Source organism: Ambystoma mexicanum, chromosome 6p (assembly GCF_040938575.1).
Source record: "Ambystoma mexicanum isolate Mex_15411 chromosome 6p, UKY_AmexF1_1, whole genome shotgun sequence".
NCBI classification, from domain to species: domain Eukaryota; kingdom Metazoa; phylum Chordata; class Amphibia; order Caudata; family Ambystomatidae; genus Ambystoma; species Ambystoma mexicanum.
In genome coordinates this window covers 1,519,771,391-1,519,792,733 of record NC_090935.1, presented here as the reverse complement: position 1 = coordinate 1,519,792,733, position 21,343 = coordinate 1,519,771,391, and the positions used below count along the sequence as shown (strand labels likewise).

Below are 21,343 nucleotides of genomic sequence, written 5' to 3'. Positions count from 1 at the left end.
TGGGTTTATATCTCTGGTGAGGCTGGTGTTCCTCTGGGCTATGATGTGGTCCAGTGGTACACTCGCCAAATATAGGAGAGTGGTCAGTGATGTTTTGTCTTGCTCGGGTTGGCCCAACTCTACCTTGATTCTGGGCGATCCGTAGGGAATTGTCCGCGGTGGGGATGGAAGGTTGCAGCGTGATTCTATCCTGAGGAACTTCAAAGAACTATTCAAGAAGGCCACTAGGGTTAGATGGGAGAGAGACACTAGAGCGATCTTTGTGCGTTCAGCCAGTCTAACTCCCTACTTTGCCAGGAAATTAACCCCAGGGTTTGAATGTTACCTGGACATTATGCCCCTAAACTAATGGAGATGCCCCCTAACTACATGAAGATGCGTATTGGCATATTGCCTTTGGCCTCTCTTAAGCATTGCTGGAATGCGTCTTATCTGGCCACTTGTCCCTTCTGCCCTAGTGCAGTCGAAAGCATTGAGCATTTTGTCTTTTTCTTCCCAGCCTATAAGTATGCTAGGAAGAAATATTAGCTAACCCTAATTATGCCCTGTAACTTTAATAGGGCATCTTTGGTGCTGCGTTTTTGTCTGGCTGGCGATCCTAGTGTGCGTTTTGGCTTGGGGCACTTTTTGTTGTTGGAATGAGGGAAGCGACTCAAGTACGTAGCCGCTGCAGGGCCCGTTTTATGAGCTGTGTCCACAGCATGCAATTTTATCCTACCTTTTTTAATGTGTATTGTTTTTATTCTCAGTATGTTTTACATTTCATCCATGGTTTTATTTCACTGATGCATTTTATTGTCTTTTTTGTCTATTGTAATGACGTTTATGACCCATTATTGGTCGAAATAAAGTATTGAATTGAAATTATTTTCATGAGGTTTCCCATTATGTTCAAGTTATAATTTAGGAAGCCACTTAGAATATTCCCAACATTTTTTGCAACATAACTGTTCATTTATATCTGACTCCGATGTGACTGTTTGAGATTTAAAGAAATCATAATTACATGCATGTATCTGGTTAATTTTCTGGAATTTCCCAGATTCTGTCAAGACTATAGAAGTGATACTATGTTTGTTTTGTCTCAATACTAATAAAAAGGAACAAGTTACTTACCTGTAACTATTGTTCTCCAGCATGGGTCTGGCATGGATTCACATGCTCATGAATATTCCCCGTCGTCAGGCTGAGAACCCTCAGTAAAAGAAAAACTGTTTCAATTTCACTTACAAAACTGTATTCCTCCCATAAACCAATCACTGTCCTCTGGGTCATACTGCCCCCATTAATTGACAGTCCTCTCCCTAAGACCCTCCTCTGGCAGCCATCTTCAGATTTTATAAGCACATAAAGTGGCAGTATGACCAAGAAGAACCACAGAGGGGCAGGAGGGAGGGTTTGCATGTGAATCAATGCCGGACCCCTGCCCCATGCCCCATGCTGGAGAACAATAGATACAGGTAAGTAACTTGTTCCTTCTCCAGCATGGGGTCTGGCATGGATTCACATGCTCATGAATAACGAATACTCAGCAGTATAACATCACACAACCAAGGGAAGTGGCAAGGCTCAAGAGAAGCAATTCACTCTTACCTCTGGAACAGACTTACCTCAACCGAACAGGTTGCGTAGCACTGCTTGGCCGACTCTGGACTCCTCCCTGGAATCCCTGTCGATGCAGTAGAACTTTGTGAAGGTGTGTGTGGACCTCCACGTAGCAGCCCTGAAGATGTCAAGCAGAAGCACACCAGCCACGAATGCCGTCATTGCAGCGATCGCTCTGATGTAATGGGTTCTCAGACGGCCGAGGAGCGGTCGGTTCGCCAACCGTTGACAGTACATGATGCAGCTGGAGAGACACCTTGAGATGGAAGCCTTGGAAAAAGCCTTCCCATGGTTCACAGGACCAAAGTTCATGAACAGCTGTGAAGTCTTTCGAAAACTCTTTGTGCGTACCACTTAGAAGTTCAGGGCACTAGCAACATCCAGCAAGTGGAAGGCCCTCTCAGCCGGAGACAACGGTTTCGGGAAAAAAACAGGTAACATCAACGGTTTGTTGAGGTGGAATTCTGACGGAACCTTTGGCAGAAAGAGGGTGCGTCTGCAGCATCACCCTTGATTCGTGGAATGTCAGGTATGGCTGTTTGCAGAACAGGGCCTGTATCTCACCCACCTTCCTGGCGTTGGTGATGGCCACAAGAAAAGCCATTTTCCACGAGAGGACCCGCAAAGGGGCTTGAGCATAGGCTCAAAGGTGGGTCCCAGGAGCCTCATCAGAACCATGTTGAGTTCCCACACGGGGCAGGTGCTTTCACAGGCGGGAAAGGTCGGGAGATAGCCGCCAGTGTACTTTGATGGAGGCGTGCACCAGTCCAGCCTTGGCCAAAGTTAGAAAGTACGGAAGAATATGTCGGGCCGTGACCCTCAGAAGGATAATCTTCTGGCACCATGTAGCGAAGCGCTTCCACTTGTGACCGTATCGCTTCGGAGTCAGCGATGCCCAGGCCTTGGCGAGGATCTTCCTGTAGTCTGACCTGCCGGCAACTCATATCCTCCAAACTCGAGGGCTGCAGGAGCCAAGCCCTCAGGTTGAGCGATCATGGATAGTGATGCAGTATTGCGCAGCTTTCTCTGGTGAGAAGATCCGGGATGCTGGTTGCTTGACCGGTGGCGCCACTGAACGACTGAGAAGGTCCGGGTACCAAACCTGCATCGGCCACGATGGGGCAATAAGTATAATCCTGCACTGACACAGAGTGTGTAGCAGGAGAGGCAACGGAGGAAACACGTATAGACACCTCTCTTCCCATAGAATCTGCTGGCGAACTTCTGGCATTTGGAGTTCACTGCCGTTGCAAACAGATCAATCTGTGGCCTGCCACACTGGGCGAAGATGAGGTCCACCTGGTTCTGCCAAAGTTCCCACTCATGGCAGGAGTGCAACTCACTGTTGAGGGAGTCAGCGATGGTGCTCTTGACTCCCGCTAGATGAAGGGGGACGAGGAACATTTCTTGTAGGATGGCTCAGCGCCACAGTCCCTGTGCTTCCCTGGAGAGGGCCGGGGATTAAGTGCCCCCTTGTTTCCTGATGTAGAACATTGAGGGGGTGTTGTCCATGAAGATCCTCACCACCTTGCCCTTCAGAGACAGAAGGAACGATTTGAGGGCCCAGAACAATGCCCGCAGCTCCAGGATGTTGATATGGAGATCCTTCTCCAGCAGCAGCCACATGCCTCTGACGTGGAGACGTCAGTTGTGGACTCCCCAGCCTTCCATGGAAGCGTCTGTTGTGACCGTTTTATGGAATGGAGGGTTCTGAAACCCTGTGCCACGGGCGATGTTGGAGAGGTCGCCCCACCACCTTATGGCTCGACAGAACTTGTCGTCCAGAGTGATCTTGTCTGCAAAGTTTCCGGGCGCCTGCACCCAGGAGCTCCTGAAGAGGTTGCATCTATAACCCGTAGAGCCGGATGAGGTAGATGCAGGAAGACATGTTGAGCAATGACTTGATGGTCTGCACGTGGCTGTCTTCGTCGGCAACAGCCGCTGCACCTTCCCCTGAATGGCCGCTATCCTGTCTTCCAAGGGCAATGCTAGGCAGGGCACTGTATTGAGTCTGGTTCCTAGGAACAGCGTGTTCTGTGATGGTGTCAGGCAGGACTTTGGATAAATGATGGAGAATCCCAGATTCGTCAGCAGCTTGATGGCCGCCTTTGGGTGTCTGACGGCCAACTCCCACGAGCGGGCCTGGCAGAGCCAGTGATCAAAGTACGGCTATAAATGGATCCCCTGTAGACCAGATGTGCCACCACCGGTGCCAGGCACTTCGTGAACACTCTGGGGGCCGACTTCAAGCCGAAGGGTAGAGCCTTGAACTGGTAGTGCTGTCCCTGCACTACGAAACGTTTCCTGTGAATGTGGACGTGGAAGTAGGCGTCCTCCAGGTCCAGCAACATCCAGAAATCCCCTCTTTCTAGTTGGCTGAGCACATGCTGCAACATGACCATCCTGAATTTCGGAGACTTGAGGTACTTCCTCCAGCCCCCCGTCTTCTCTCTTACCAAGAAGTATCTGGAGTAGACTCTGGAGAACCAGCTCTATCAGCCCTTTTCGCGCTGCTCCTGACGGCCACCGGAGGAATACTCAGACACCTGTGCTAAAATTCCCGGGTATGCCCTTTGGCAATAGCGTCCAGCACCCATCTGTTAGTGGTGATCTTTCCCCACTCGCTGACGAAGGGCATGTCCAGTACCTTCGTTTGGACCTCCTGAAGGAAATTCATGGCCTTCATCCAGCCTTGGCGACAAAGGCAGACACTTTTCTCCATTTGGTGGAAGCATGTGTCGGCAACGTCCAGCACCACTGTGATGGCGTGATCCAACACTGTCTCTCCCTCCTGGAAGAGGGCAATTGCCTCCATCCATGTCGGGGAGGAACTCCAGAATAGGCCCCAGCTTGTACCGCAGCTCTCTGTCCTATCGGCTAGGATCACCAGTGCGTTGGTCACCTTAATGGTGGACTCCGCGGGGTAGATCACCTACCTCCCGTTGGTGTCCACCTGTCTGGAGGGACTGAAGACGACGAGGATGGGTTAGAGGACCGCTTCTCGTGGACACCGAAACCACTGAATCCGGCGATGGTTGCGACCTCGTGCACTTGGGGGCAGATTCTGGTACCCAGTACTTCTTCTCCAGCCCATCTCGCTTGGCTGGAGCCATGCAAGTGTTCTTCAAGAGGGCTAGGCCCTCATACCACATGTCGTCCTGGAGGGGTAACGCCATGATTGTCTTCCTCTTGGCCTCACACCTCTGGTACAGGAAACCCTCCTTCCTGGTCTCCTCTGGCACGAGCTGGAACAGTTGGGAGGCTTTGGCGATCATAGAGTGGAACGATCCCACATCGTATGGTGGGGACGCCCTAGGCTGCGGGGACCCGCTGCCCATTCCATCGTCGTCGTCCGTAGTCGTGGTTGTATCCTTCCCTGTGTCTGGGTATGCTAGGGGGATATGGGACCCGACGCGGGTGTGGAGGCTGAAATGGGGGCATCGGATGGCGCTTTCTTTTCTTCATCAGCGGTTGGTTGGAGGCCTGCAGGACTGTTGGAACAGGCCCTTGTGGCATCCTCTTCTGGATCTCTGACACCAAGGTGTGGAGGGTTGATAGGATGTCCAGAGACACATCTTTCAGCAGAAACAGATGTGATTGGAAACACTGGGCCCTGCACCCTCATCGCCGTTGTGCTCTTCCACATCCTCATGGACTGTGGCCGAAATTTCCATGGCTTGGGCCCCAGCCTGGGGCTGATCCGGGTCCCCCTTACCCACCTCCCTCTTTTTTCCACCCTGAGGGGATGGAACTGGATTTTGAGGCAGTGTTGCCTTCTCCAGAGTGCCGGCAGACCTTGTCAAAGTCACCACGGCGGCCTCCACCTCAGAGGGAGGGATACCTTCTGCGCCGTGAGAGCTACCCTCTTAGGGTCAGCCCCTTTAGCTTTTGAAATAGCAGCCGGCCTTCTCCTCCATCTGAGGCTTCTCAGGCTTCTCCTGCAGCTTAGTTGGATGACTTTCTCTTCGAGGAGGAGCTTGATCTCTGGCTGGAAATGGAGGAGGAGGGTGATGTCGATTGCGCCCTATCAGCCGGAGCACCCGCTTCCGCAGCGACCTTGGTGGACCCGGACTTGCAGTGCTTGGTTTTATTTTGGGCCCCGATGGATGAGGCGCCCTCAAAAGACTTACAATCTTGCTCCTCAGACCAACCGGCCTTGGGTGAGGCATGCCCCTGCTCGAGGCAGAGGCCTTGCCAATCAGCCACGTTGCCAGTCTACTGTGGCTGTCCTTTGTCGTCTTCTTGGAGAATCTGCATCATATCTCCCAATCTCATTCCTTGTGGTCCAGATGCAGGCAGCAGAGGCATGGTAGGTGCTTGCCCTCCACAAAAACATTTCGGAGCCCACACTTGGTGCAGGGCTTGAAGAGGGATGGGATCTTCCTTCTTTCTTCTTGGTAATGGTCGGAGGGCGCGAAGTAGGCCCGATGGCTTCTGGAAACTTCGACGATCTTCGCCCTTGAGGGGTTCTGGACTTCACTGACAACCGATCCCCGCTGTCAGCAGATGGAGAGGAGAACCCACAGAACTTTTGGAACGAAAATAGAACCTTTTTCCATGAAAAAAAACCTAGAACTAGCTTGCAGAGCAAAACTCAAGGACTTCCCAACACTGAAGTGTGCAGTAAAAATCTGAAGATGGCTACAAGAGGAGGGGCTGAAGGAGAGAACTGTCATTGGCTGGGGGCAGTATGTGATTGGTTTATGGGAGAAATAGACTAAGTGAAAGTGAAACTGTTTTTCCTTTTACTGAGGATTCCCAGCCTGACAACAGAGAATATTCATGAGCATGTGAATCCATGCCAGACCCCATGCTGGAGAAGTGACCTTTCCCCACATATTTCAAGCACAGCAACTTTGTGTTGAACCAGAACGACTTCATTTGATTCAGCTAAGAATAAGTTAACTAATGTCCTTGTCCACACTACAGAATTTTTGATAATGTCAAATTACCTATCCTCTGAGCATTGAAATATGCCTTAATTCCTTCAATAGTCCCTTTCAATATTATGCCTGTGGGAAAACATATTTAAAAATGCCTGCTTTGTGTTTATCTTGCAATATTATTTGAAATGACTTCTGCACATTGCCATATCCTGCATTTCAGCAATGCTCTTAGAAGTATCCTTAAAGGCAAAGCTATAGAAGCTGATACATATTGGTTGATGTAGCAAAGTTAACTTGCAAAACGTTTTAAAAACAAAAGAATGGATTACTTATTGCTTCGTTTTTGGGATAATAAAGTCTTTAGTTTGTTGAAGTACCGTGTGACTTTCAATCTGTGCATTTTTTCCATTACATATACATTTCCTCTTCTGAACAATAATTTACTTTTAAAAAATAAAAGGAAAAATATGGTACATTACAAATGTTAATGAAATGTAAAACAATAAGACATTATATCTTGAAATTATATTGAAACGTTATCATTAGATGCCTAAATATAAATAATAAAAGCCAATACATACATACATTGTGAGAGAATTGACACATTTCATAGGACTGCAAAGGAGTAATACTTTGCACCATGGAATGCACATTAACATGTAATTACAAAATAATCCATACTTGAACAGTGTGATGTGTAGCTATATCTTTGTCTGTATAACTCTGGCAGTGTGTATAGTTGATTCAATGATGAAAGCTGCAGGATGAATTGCCCAGATGTGCCCATTGCATACTGATCTTCTACAGTCATGCAACCTTTTGCAATCCAGACCAGATAAAATGATAGTCCCAAGAACTGGTCAGTATAACTAAGTTAGGTTTTCAAGAAACATACAGCTTTCATTGATAACACTATAAACTGTGCAGAGGATTCTAAAAACAAATGAGATTAATTCATATAAGATGACAAGTTCAGGAAAATAAATTAATTTGGGAATAACTTTGCTCAAAATGGCACACAAACTCCACCTGAACGGGCGCCCCTCACGTGTTTATAAAGAGAATATTGCTTATATTTGGTAACGAGTTCCTGTTCAGAACAGTTAAAACAACATGCAAGCATTAAACAAATAAAGCACAATCCTAAAAGAAATATACAACTGAATATCCTGTATCTTGCATTTAATTATGTGTTGAAAAACACAAATTGACATGTTATTGAGTGCATGAACATTTTTTTAGCTCTTCTACTTCACGTAGGCATGTTTAACTTGCGCTAGGAAAAAGATAACCACATTTCTGAAACTGCACGTTTTATTCTGCTAATATCTTCTTAAGGCCTGCTTTCATATTGTTTAAATCCACACTTTAAAAGTCTGAAGAAATAACTAATAAAGTACTAATTTATTTTTCAGAGCATGGGTCTATTGCATGTATCATCATCTGCCCTACGCAATGGCTGGAAGAAGAAGCAGCAGGAGCCATACTTCATTTTTGGGGTAACCCAGGAGAAAATGAATGAAAGCAAAATGGAGTCTGCTTGTAAAGGTGCAATCTTTCCAACATTGATACACAAACAGTAACAGTGAACCACTGCTTGCATGCACATTCCTAACAAACTGTTCTCATGCACACTGTGGGCCTAATTAATGCAAACATGCTTGTCTACAAAAGGGACGTAGCAAATCATTTTCTTTATCAAAGTAGCTGGAACCGTTCAAATTTTAGAAACCTTTCATCTGTAGGTTTTATCATTTTTTAATTACACTTTGTCCTTCAAATGACAAAGTTTAATATAGCAAGAACTTCCTATGTACAGTGCAAGGAATATTCTCCCAACAGTTAATTGGAGAGCTCATAAAAAGTAATTTATTACAAGATGGTATCCTTGTGTGACTAATTTCAGACCGAAAGTACACTGTCAAAAATAAACATTTTAAAACATCAGGTCAAAAATGATTGCACCTTTATTACTTGACCCTTCTTGTCTATTTAGTGCTTCTCGTCTTCACTTTAGGAGAGCTCTTGCAATATTTCCGGACACTAATTCAGAGTTTTATATATCATATTTCATACAGGCATTTGTGCCTGGAACCAACGTGAACATTCATCCAAAGACTTAACAAAAGCACGCGGTGTCAGAAACGAACAAAAAATATTATGAACATTCTTAAGCGGAGCAGTAGACCACTCATGCTTATCACAGTACTTTCTTCCTAATATGTATGTGTTCTTGCTTAATGGAACTTGGGAAATCTACTTTAAGTAATAGTGGCATGCTGTTGAATCTACTGTTGGATTAGTGCACAAGTACACAAATCTCTGGCTAGCAGACTGAACTAATTCCCTATACTCGAAGCAAACACTAACTATGTACGGACAAAAATAGTACTTTCGGGGACACTGCATTACTGGGCTGAAAAATGGGAGTACTGCCTCAAGCAAAGGGTGGACCTGCTTTAAGATTTATAAATCAAATATCCAGTCCACACCATTAATGCAATGCACACCAATGCAGAGAAACAGTTCTTCGGAGAGTCTCAAGCAAAGGGTGGACCTGCTTTAAGATTTATAAATCAAATATCCAGTCCACACCATTAATGCAATGCACACCAATGCAGAGAAACTGTTCTTCGGAGAGTCTGCAAGAATACAGTGGAAGAGCAATCACGGGAACTGTACACAACCTGCTCTCAACATAATATAACATAAAGGCACCATTGATATCGTTCTTATTTGGAAATACTGTAAAAAATTGCTACATATGGCACATAACACATTTGTACATACATATATTTAATTTATAAAACATTTTTCCTGTCTTCTACTTGCTGAAGGGCTAAAATAAAATAAACTGTTTAATTTAATGTGGAATACTTCATTATATAAAATAAAGTTTTACAGGTCACTCTATATGTTTATGTTTATACAGCAACAGGGTCTTGATTAGCTATTACACTGGAGAGCCTTGCTTGCAAGTCTTCCTGCGTGGAGAACCGACTAGTTGGGTTAGTCCTGCTATCAGTCAGTCGGTATGCAGTGGCTGAATCTAGGCTGGTTGCGAGTGGATTTTGTATGCTTAAGAATGGCGTATCTTCACCTATTTTTTCATCTTCTGTTTCACTCTCAGAGCTGCAACTCCCAGAGCTTGTATCAGAGTTCATTTCTAATCGGTTAGAAATGTGACCATTTGGTTTTGTTCTTTTTGCTCTCCGGCTGCCGATTGGTTTCTTTGTGGGCTCCTGTATGGGCTCATATTCCTGTGTGGTTTCATACTCTTCATCCTCCACTATCCTCAAAGGACTGGGTGGAAGGCTGCTGCTGTCATGGACAGGATTGTGGTGGTATGAATGGAATTGCTGGTTGTAGTAATGGTCGTACCTCTTTTCGCGTAGTCGAGGGGGTGATACTAGCAGCAAAGGCCTTTCCTCTTCAATGAAGGGACTGACAGCCACAGAAGGAACAGAAACAGTTAGAATGGATACTGGTGGTGACACCTCTGAAATAGGGGACCTTGGAGAACAAGGAGTTTGGAAATCCACTGGCGACATCCGAGCTGGGGTGGTCATGGCTGAGACATACCTAAAGGTGTGAAAATAAAACGATCAGCAGCAAGAAAATGGCAGGTTCGAAAAAGGAAACAAATAGAGGCAAAGTCAGTAGATACTGGTTATCATATGATATGTACATCTTCAAATTCACAAAAAGGTTGGATAACAGCCATTTGATAACATAATAAAGTACCACAAACAGTGAATTGACAAACTAACATATGCAACAAGCCACCTCAGAACCTATCAATTAAGCATCACCATATTCTGGAACAAAGATTTAACCTATTATACTGCAGCACTTACAACCATAATACGCTAACTTAACATATGTGGTAGCTTAAAGAGTAGCTAACAGGAATTAGATACACATTTTAAGGAATTTAACACGTATGAAAAATATCATTGTTATAATTTCTTTATGGTATAAAGGTGTATATAGCACAACTGACATATACATCGTTGCTAACAAGAGGCCCTCCCAATATCCACCACTAGAGAGAAAATCAAATATAGGAAGGCAACAACTACTTGCATTCATTTGTGATTATTCTGTATGCTCTATTTATGCCACCAAGCACCATCACATTCTAACTATGGAATAAGAGCCCATCATAGGAAAAGATGGAAACCTTCAAGAGTGTTTGTCACTCTTCATTATTTAGTTTGAAGGTGAATAAGAAAACAGGCTTCCAAAACGTCATGCAGTGATCAGTTTTACTTTTGCACTTGATTTTATAACTGTACATATAATAATGTATTGAAAGGTTTCTGGATTATTATAATGCTTAGTGCCATTGACAGTTCTTGTCTTGGGTTTTAACGGCTGTGAGAAACCTGAGGGTATTCTCCCTCCAAAAACCCAAAAAATCCTCTACTCAGGGAGCCGGGGAATGGCCATCACTCTTGGATCCCGACCCTGGGGGTGGAAAAGCGAGGAAGGATCACCTGGGTGGAGGGTACTCAGAGTGTAGGAGTGGGGTACCCTTAAGCGAGACATGGTATCTCCCTTTCCCTAATTACCTACCTAACACTTCCCTGGCCTTTATGGGTTACTACAAGACTGCTCCCCTCATTTCCCCATATTTGACAATTAAAAGTACTGATACGAGGAAGAGGAGACAAGAGTAGTAAACACTATACCTTCCTTTTACCCCTCTGGTACTCGTACGAAGACGATTCCTGCAGAAAGTCAGACATGTCCCTTTAATCATGGTCAGGCAAACCTAAGTAAAGACACACACTTGCAACCTGTTAACTGGTTGCAGTTGTATAAAAGGAGGGTCAGAGAAAGAGGCAGAGAGCGCAACAGAGAGGCTGCATGGGAGAGACCAGCAGAAGAACCCTCATGTATGGAGGCAGCCATGGTGGGACCAGCGAAGGAGACCCTGGAGAGCTTGTGTGGCCCAAGGTAAGTGGTTCGTTTCATGGCTCAGGTGTGGGAACCTCCAATGCAGAGTGCAAGCAGCAGGAGCTGTGGGAGAAGCATGGAGAGAGAGGGCGCCATCAACCCATCGGGCGAGAAGCCTCTGAGAGCTGGCGTGCAGGGAAGACTGCCCGGCTGGACTTGCATCAGACGGCCACTCAGTCTCGCGGGCAGAGAGAAGCTGCGAGGGCCATCAGAGTTAGCTATCATCAGCTGGTGAGTGTCAGAGGGAACAATTGGCACTGAGGGCGCTCCGAACAGACCGCAATTGGTAACTGTCTTTGAAACAAATACTATACATGTCTATTGAATACCATGCCGGTGTTTCGGAGTCCCCAATCTCATGGTGTCCTATGGGACTCCACGGGAATGGGGACTTGTTTCCTCTGCCTGATATCCCGGGTCGCTGAGACTTGTAATGTCCCAGTGGCCCCAGGGATATCAGGTGGCGGAAACAGTGTTACGAGGTTGTCAGCAACCCTCCAGTAGCACCAGAGGGTTACCACCAACCTTGTAATGAGGCCCACTGTGTCTGGTATTTCATCAATATGCTTAGGGCAGCGTCCAATTCCTCTCTGGTTAGTGGCAATCTATTTTCTTGGTGTTCTTGGCCTCTGTCATTCTCTGCCCACACCAGAAATGTCAGTGATGATTGTTTTAATCACTACTTTCTTAAATTTACTAGTGGTCACTTGCTGCTGTTTTTTTTGGGCCCATTTATAAGGAGGATTCTCTCTGAAGATGCACCGTTGTGGTTCACTTGAATTGCATAGTTCCCCTTCTTCAAGGGCTTATGATCATCCACCGTCATCCTCTGTGGTTTGTTCCTTTGGCGAGTGCGGCTGAGTCACTTTGCTGCCCTTTCCTCTCGGTTCCTTTCTGCTAGTCTTCTGCTCCGGATCTCATCTGCCACCTTCTCTGTCCCCATCTAGCGCGCCTCTGGGCTTTGTCTGTTTTTTTCCCAATGACACCGTAGTCTCAGGTAATAACTTCTATCCATGTGCTGCGGCCGTTTTCCTGGAAATGTTCATCCGGGGTCGCAGTTATCTCGGTGGCTCTGAAGGTCTCTTCACCCTGCTTAATCTTGCCACCCATTAGCACCCTTCTCGCAGGAAAGCCTCTGTGTACTGTTGATGGTGCCTATGTTTGTTTGTATTTCCCCACTCTGCTCTTTGCCTCTGCTCTCTCCCGGGTCTATTTGTAGGTCTGCTTCAACCTATATGCATGCAGGGTTGGGATCCAAGCCCAAACCCCTCAAATCCAAGGGGTACCTTAATCCTTGTCTTGATCGTCACTGTCGTCTTCATTGCTCATCCCTGTTCCTGTCTGGGCTGTCAGGGTGCTACCTTTTGCCAGCCAGATGGTGCTCTGTAGTTTTACCAACTTCCGGATGCCTCAACATCGACCGCTACCCCTCACAGCCACTTCGGATCACAGGAGTTGCTACACTGTCTTCCCTTTTCTGGTCAAGCTTGCCTCTGTGCGTCCTCGAGGGAAGTTGGCGCTACCCACTACTACGAAACCAGTGAGGTGGATGTAGTGGGTAGTCTGCCACTAACACCACCTCACGCTTCTCGGTCACAGTCTCCCACTACCCAAAATATCATTCTTCCTCGTCACAGTAGCCCACTAACTCCATTCCACTCTTCCTTGTCACAGCGTTCAACTACCACCAACTCACTTACTGTCAACAAATCAAAAGGGAGGCCCTGACCATGTCAAAGGGTAACGGTTAGGGCAGGTGGCCTGCAAGGGTCAACAATGTTAAAAAAAAAACACTTTCTTGTTATGAGGACACCTGGTTATCAGAACTAGAGTACTGTAAACAGTCCTGGACAGACAAAGGATGTAGTGGTTTTAGTGCTGGGGTTTAAAGCCAGCATTCAGCTATAGGTTTTGGACTAGGACTCCTGTGATCCCTCGCCATTGACTATTCTGGGTATGGCTAGTGGTAGTTGTAATGTAAAACCTCTGGGGATCTAAAGGTTGGAGACTCCCACTCTATCGAATCTGAATTTGTAGATTGCTACGTGCAAGACCACATTTCTGTAGTTCCCCAAACATTATTTACAATGCTTGACACAGGTTTTCATACCTTCATAAAATACTGGGTATATTGCATCTCTGGCATGTTGTTAAATGCAGTCCAAAATGTTTCCCAATGGCTGGTCTTACCAGTAATTCATACAAAGTGGGTCATTGAGGAGGTCATAGGTGGTGGTACCATATGATGTCACAACTGATGGCATCTGACATGTCCTAAGTGATGTCATATGTGATATCAGTAATTTGATTTGTGATGGCGTTAGTGTGCTTAGGAACTGCGCAATGGGGGCCTCATAGTTAAGGTAGCAGAGCTTCCAACACCTGCCGAATTTCAGGAGTTTTGTGGCATTAAATCAGAACCTTAAAATCAATGGAGTATTGAGCTGCAGTGAAGTGAAAGGCCAAAATCTAAACTGCATGTGGAATGGTACAGACGTCTCCTGCTTTGTGGAGTTGTGGGTAAGGTAAGAGCCTAGGCTTCGTCCCGCCGTCTCCTATTGCTGGTGTGAGCACTAAGAGCTCAGGAATGCAGCCCTCATAAAACATTGTGTGGGAGAGAGAGCCGAATGGGAAGTATGTTTTCTACAAAAATGCAGCAAGTTTTGCTTCATGGGGAAAAGAAAATCCAAGGCCACATGTTAAAATAGGGAGAATCACCTAAGGCTGTGAGGACATTGAGCAGTGGAAAGGAATGCCTCGGGAAGGTGCCCTTTTGGTGTAAGCATAAAAGCAATGATAAGGTGGATAATACACCAATATAATAGGTGAAGTCTAGGCAAAAGATTGTACAAAAACATGAAAGCGAAAAAGAACAGAAACAAAATGAGAAAAAATGGATGAAAGAATGAGTCCGGCAAAAGGATGAAATGTGAGAACTCAATAACAGATTGGATGAGGCAATTAATATGGAACAAAGGTAAAAGATCTGATCTAAGGAGGTGGCTGGCGGGGAGTTAGCTGGTATTTTGAGTGTGCGAAGACAGCCAGGGCTGGGTTGAGAGGTGGCTTGCTCTACGATATTGTTTAATGGTCCTTAGATGGATTGCCAGAGGTAAAGCAAATCAGCGTTGCCGCTGACCCTCCCACCAATATGCAACATCCATGGAATATAGCTCTGCCGTGAGCTTTTAGTAGTTTGGCATCACTCAGTAAAAAGAGAGATAAAATACTTCCCTTGCCCCCCATTTTGCACATGAACCTTCGCCAGACAGACTGACATTGTTTTTGTATATATATTTAAAATATACTTATATATATATGGTATGTTGGTGTCAATTGGAATGAAAACATTAGTGAGACATCAGCAGGCAGGTTGTGTGTTTACTTTCTGTAAATGAGCTGCTTCTATTGAATTGCTTGATATATTATTTTAAATACAAGGGAATATTGAGATTTTAAAAGTCCCAGATTGTGGGGTGGGTTTGTTGTGGTGGGTATTATATCAGTGATATTTCGACGTAAAGAAATCAAACCACTTGAAATGTGAATATATTCCACTGAGAGATGTTATTACAAAATTTTAAAAAACATTACAAAACAACATCCAAATACCTATTGTAAGAGGTTGCAAAAATAAAATAAACAAATGAAGAGAGCGCTGGTTTCCTGGGGAGACTGAACTTGACCTGTCATTCCTACAGGTGATGGGATTCTTTTGCTTGTGCCTTTTCCCAGTTCCCCTAGGTTACCAAAGCTGTAATTCAAAGGAGGCAGTCCGGTGTTAAGTTACTGAGCTCTTAAGCTCTAAAGTGCTTTTGATGGCTGTGTTCAGAGCTCAGGCGTTATGGTGGGGGCTAGGAAAGGCGAATATTCATGCACTTCTGCTAGGAGACTGCCATAAGCAGCCAGGACTATTAATCATTTAAAAAAAAATTTTAAACAGAATGGCCACGTTTGGTATGGTGTCGAAGCACTGTGGGGATGAACACCTTTCAGAGGACTGTGGTTTGAGATGCAAGATGTGAAGGAATTATTCTAAAATGCGTGTGTGCATTTTTAGCTAGCACAAAGATAGGTAGTGAGTGGCTAGGTCCCTAATAGCAATCCATGGAGTTCAGATTATAGGATGGGTGCTGTGACAGACTATCAGGAGAGTAGGAGAGTCGAGGAGACTGATTATATGCACTACTGCACCAATTTTGTTAGGCAGGACTCAGCTGCATTCTGTTCGAAGTGGTGATGTCTGCTTGGGTGGTTGAGGTCGAGCAGTGATTTTGCAGATGTGTGTGGGTGGGCGGCTCTGCCCCAAGAGGGATACAGCTATGTTCTGATATGATATATGGCATTTCATTTATAAAGCGCCTGTACACAAGTGTTTCTATGCGTGATACGACAAGGGGGAGAGAGACAGAGGGAGGACAAGACAAACAATCATACTAGGCCTGTGTTATTCAGATCATGGAAGTGCGACAGGAGGGGGGTGGCTGTAGTTACAACCCCTAAGTGCGGGGTAGGCCTGGAGGTAGTGTAGGGGAGACTGATCATGGAGGAGCCTGCTACCCAGTGAGACTCTGGGGGCAGCCAAGCAACCAGTCGGCGCAGCAGGCAGGTAGGTCAGCAGGGGAGAGAGAGAATGCAGAGGAGAACAGGAAGATCCTGAGCAGCTTCTGGGTACTTCAGGTGGTCCGGCTCAAGTTTGAGAAATGCAGGGAGGCCATTCCAGAGGGAGGCACCTGCAGAGGAGAGAAATCTACCACCCACTCTGCCTGGAGAAGCGTTTGACCCTCAAAAGTTGGAGGTAGCTGGGCGAAGGGCTCAAGAAGGAAGGCATTTTGGAAGAGAGAGTTGGATGTAGCGTGGGCCATGGCCCCAGAAAGCCTTGTGGATGATGCAGAGGGCTTTGAACTTTATCCTTGCAGCCTCCGGGAGCCAGTGGTGAGATTTCAGGGTTGGAGAGATATGGTGCCAACCCGGTGTCTTGCAGTCATGTTCTGGATTAGTTGCAGAGGGGGAGAGTAGTGGAAGGCAGACTGAGAAAGAGGCTGTTGCAGTAGTCCAGCCTAGAGAGATCCAGGGCTCTGGAGACAGTACGCTTCTGGCGGAATTTTAAAAAATGACGAATACTTCTGAGGAGGTGCAGATGGTAGTAGGCCTTCCTGGCAAGGTCTGTGATGTGACGAGAGAAGGAGAGACAACAAGGTTTTTTGCCTTACAGGAAGGCGAGCAAGAGGGCCCAAGGAGGGCAGCCAGAGTGAGAGAGGGAAAGCGAGAGCAGGGGCCCCACGAGAAGCATCTCCGTCTTACTGGCATTAATGCAGAGATCGTTGGAGGCACGGCAATCCTGAATCGTGGATTGACAGTCAGGAATGAGCGAGAGAGGGGAGGAGACTGAGGGGAGCCTGAAAGCGAGCCGAGTGTCATCCGCATAACACTGAAAGTTAGAGAAGGTAGAGATCAGGTGGGCCAAAAGATCCAGGTAGACATTGAAGAGCCAGGGTGAGAAGATAGAGCCCTGCGGAATACCACATGTGGAGAGAGAGGTGGTGGAGAGAATGGACCCAAGTTGGACCTGTGAGGGTCGGTCCAGGACGAAGTAGGTGAACCACTCCAGGGCCTGATTCATGATGCTGAGGTTCTCTCAGAGTCGATTGATCCGGATGGTGTGATTGACCGTGTCAAAAGTAGAGGAAAGGTCAAGGACGATGAGGACAGAAGAAAGGCTGGAATCAGGATTAGAGAGCAGATCTTCACGGGTGTTCAGGAGAGCAGTTTCCGTGCCTTGGTTGGTCTGAAGCCAGACTGATGGTCATGGAGACAACCAACAGATTTAGTGTGGAGAGTAAGCTGGGAGATGGCCAGGTTCCAGGAGTTGTGATGGATAGAGTGCTAGTTGTACCAGAGAAACAATCCGGACATAGTTGCAAGGTATTTTAGTGCATTCATAAGGCCTGACTGGAATCCATTCTGTGTGGCCTAGTAACCATCTTATTGACTCATCAGGCACCCCCGGAATTTCTGTCTGGGTGTGATCATTCATCAATGAGGTGGGCTAAGTCATTCAGCATGCAGAAGGGGAATGCCAGATTTTTAGAGCCTTCCAGAAGGCGAGGCGGTCCTCTATGCGGAAAATGGAAAACTGAATTGTGTTCCAGATGGTGTATGCTTGGATTGAGAAGGATGAGCCCCCTATTCTGGTTGATCTTGCCACTGGAATGACAAGGAGGAGTGCTTCACCAGATCTCAAGTTACTGGTGGGCCTGTAGCATGTGAGTTTGTGTTGTAGATATTCTGGCAATGTGTTGTTCTGGGCACAGTGGGTGATGCACATTGCCTTGAAGGTGGATTGTCACCCAGTTGGAAGCCAGCGAAGGACAGGGAGGGAGGGTGTGATGTGTTCTCCAGGGTCTAGGGCAAGAAGGAGCCTTGATGCAGTGTTTTGTACTTGTTGGGGTTTTCTTAGTTGTGATGTGAGGGCCTCCAGGTATTGGCCGTTAGCATAGTGTAAGTTTGAGAGGACTGTAGCAACGATCGGAGTGACTCTGTTTGTGAAGGTCAGGTAGGGGAAAAAGCAGAGCATGTGCATGTGTAGATAGCAGCATTTTGTCACTGAATTGATGTGATGTGATAGTGTCAAGTCTGAGAACATAATGCATCCAAGGTTTTTTACTGTGTTGGAGGCGGTGGGGGGTGGGCCTAGAGCGAGAGGCCACGGGGTGGGTTGGGTGAAGAGGACAGCCTTCCTGCAGAGTATGTTGCTGAAATTAAAACAAAAACTCATCTGGTGGCGTGGGGTCAAATGGGTGGCAGGATTACATGCTTCTGCACTATCGGGTAAAGAATTCACCTTTCCTAGTACCTTTAACCAATGGAAATAATAAATAATATGGCATCTACCAATTCTCTAAGGTGTAGTAAAAAAATAAATAGAAGATTAAAATGTGAAATAACAGTGAATCTATGGTGAGGAGGATAGAACCAACGGCTCCTCTGGCTGCTCTCTTCCCAGGTAAACTGCTTTAGTGCTTACAAAGGCATATTTACCAAACACTGTATTGACAAGCCCCTCCCCCCCATCCCTTGGGGTTGCATTGGATTCCCACCGGGGAAGAGACCAGGGCTGTCCAAAGAATGGCAAAAGGGGTTTGCATTATTAAACACTCACTCTTGCAAATTCCTTATGTTGTAGTGTAGGTGCTGATATAGCGCTGTCCAGGGGGGTGCACCTACCAGCTGCGTGAAAATGGAAACAGGAGGGGGCACCTCACACATTGGACAGGGTATCATTGACTGCTGTAATACAGGTGCCTAGGGCACACATGCAGCCTCAGAAGCCAGGGGACAGAATAGGATTGGGAGAGCTCAAGGGGGGACATGAGGGGCTCCGGGTGAGTGGTGTAGGGGGTACGCAATAAATATTGTGGCATAACACTTGGGGTGTCGCCACGCCATCAGTGTTAGATAAAAAACACAGGTAAGTAGATCACATGGGGGTAACACAGACATGCTCTGCTTGGTAGGCCACATAAAACATTACAAGTATGCTTTAAGGCAGAGGGGTGCTGGTAGAATGATTCAAGCTGGCTGTTCCCAGAAGACAGCAGTCGCTGGGAAAGGAACCAGCTGATACATCCAAGGCCGGCAAGCCAGGCTTACGGGCGCTCGCTGAGACCAGGGGAAATTAAATTCATGAGAATATGTTCGGGGAGGCACAATCACAGCATGATCAGCAGTTTCAAATCGCCCTTTGGCAGGTGGGTCTGGGAAGAAGGATGTGGGATGATGGGACGATCCGGGAAGAGCCAATCAAAAGGTGAGGTAAAGGCAACAAGTATACCGTGTCCTTGATGATGTCCACAAGGCCCCTCATGGGTCGGATGCCGTGTGAATATCTCCCTTCCCACCAGCTCAGGATGTCTCTTATTTAATGTGTGCTGACCAATGGCAGATTAAGTTCCAGAGGTGCTCAGGAGGAGGAGTGAGCCAATGAGGAAGGCTTGGTGCTGAGAGGACTCAAGGATCTCTAGGACATGTGAGTGTACCCGTGCATGAACGTGCTGCATCATGGTTGCATGCCCACAAGGGGAGAGGGGTTTATTTTAATATGATATGGAATGGCATTTATAACGTGCCTATACAGGTGTTTCAAGGCGTGACGAGGCAAGGGAGGGGGAACAGAGGGGAGACAGACAATGATCCTAATAGGTCAGGTGTCATTCAGATCGTGCAAGGGAAGGGGGAAAAGGGAAAAGTGCGGGGGTTGGAGGGAAAGGGGAGGGGACAGTGCAGTGCAAGGGATAATAGAATAAATAACAACAAGTAAAAAGTACGGCCAACAGGTGGCAAGTGCAAGGGTAAGTGCAGACATCAGGTGTCAAGTGCTGGTAGTGGGAATGTAGGTATACAGAAAACAGTCCCCAAGTGCGGGGGTTGCCAGGAAGGCAGTGCAGGTGTGTGTGACTGGTGGGGGAGGGATCTGGGCCCGAGAACACAGGGTGGCCAGGTAACCAGTGCAGTTTCAGTTTCAGCCAGGAGGTCATCAGGGGAGAGAAGGAGAAAAAGCAGAAACAAAGAGAAAGATTTTGAGGTGCCTCTGGAACCGGAGATGATTCTCCTCAAGTTTTAGGGAGGCAGGGAGGCCCCAGCCGAAGAAAGAGATCTACCACCAGCTTGTTGCTTGGAGAAGCGACTGACCCTGAGGGGGTTGGAGGCGGATGAGTGAAGAGCTCGAGAAGGAATATATTTAGGAAGAGAGAGTTGGAGGTATTGAGGCCCCAGGCCCTAGAAGGCCTTGTGGACAATGCAGAGGGTTTTGAACATAATCTTTGTAGCCACTGGGAGCCAGTGCAGATATTTCAGTCCTGGAGAGATACAATCCCTGGGCTTGAGGCCAAGGACAAGTCTCGCAGTCCTGTTCTGGATGAGTTGCAGAGGGCGGAGAGTATAAGCAGGCAGATTTATAAAGAGGCTGTTGCAGTAGTCCAGCCTAGAGAGAACCAGAGCTCTGGAGACAGTGAGCTTCTGTGGGAAGGAGAGGAAAGGAAGAATACCTCTGAGGAGGTGCAGCTGGTAGGGGGACTTCTTAGAGGTGTCAGCGAGGTGAGGAGAGAAGGAGAGTGTGGAGTCGAAGATGACCCCAAGGTTTTTAGCCTCGCAGGTGGGAGCAGGAAGAGCGCCAAGAGAGGCTGGCTAGAGAGTGACAGGAAAGGAGGGAGCAGGTGTGCCGATGAGGAGAATCTCAGTCTTAAAGGCATTAAGGCAGAGATCATTGTGGGTACACCACTCCTGGAAACAGTGTTTAGGACGCATCCTCACAGTGTGAGGACGATCAGCCGTAGTAGTCATAGATTTTAGTACACTCCACCCCATAGGGAGTGGATGTGTGTGGGGCACTTCTGCGGTAGAGCAGAGTGGTGTGTAATAAGAGGCGGACCCCATTAGATAGGAGTTGCACATAGTGCAGGCAATTGTATAGTTGCATCATTTGAGGAGATGGGAGTTCTTTTTATTTACTTGTTGAAGCAGTGTCTGTTTGTTGGAGTAGCAAGGAAATGCGCTACGGGCTGGTATATGTCAGAATGTTCATAGTGATAAATTGTTGGCAAGTATGGTTGTTATATTATGTTATGTTATAGGAATTTGTTGAGCGCACATACACCAGGAGGTTTCTTGGCGCTATTTGAGAGGAGGGATCAACAAGTTTAAGTACAAACTAAGAGTGTTTTTAGCAGCCGGCGAAAAGTAAGATAATCTTCAGTCCCACGTAAGGTGAAAGGCAGAGCTTTTGTTCATCTTGTGGCTTAGACCGAGGTGGAAGGGTCAACTCCTAAAGGTACTGGGTGTATAATATTGTGCTTGGCATAGTAGCGGTGGACGCCAGCCTGGAGGAAGGG

General features: G+C 46.7%; 1 protein-coding gene across 17 annotated transcripts in view; it reads right to left on the bottom strand.

Annotated features, from left to right (window-relative positions):
* Positions 1-7,656: 7,656 nt before the first annotated feature.
* The window catches only part of NRG1 (neuregulin 1), a 2,309,699-nt gene continuing 2,296,012 nt past the window's right edge, over positions 7,657-21,343 (bottom strand). For all 17 annotated transcript variants that reach the window (XM_069626364.1, XM_069626365.1, XM_069626367.1 and 14 more), the window contains one exon: positions 7,657-10,073. In XM_069626364.1, the coding sequence (XP_069482465.1) occupies positions 9,416-10,073 (658 nt within the window). In that variant the 3' untranslated portion in view covers positions 7,657-9,415. The remainder of the gene's footprint in view (positions 10,074-21,343) is intronic.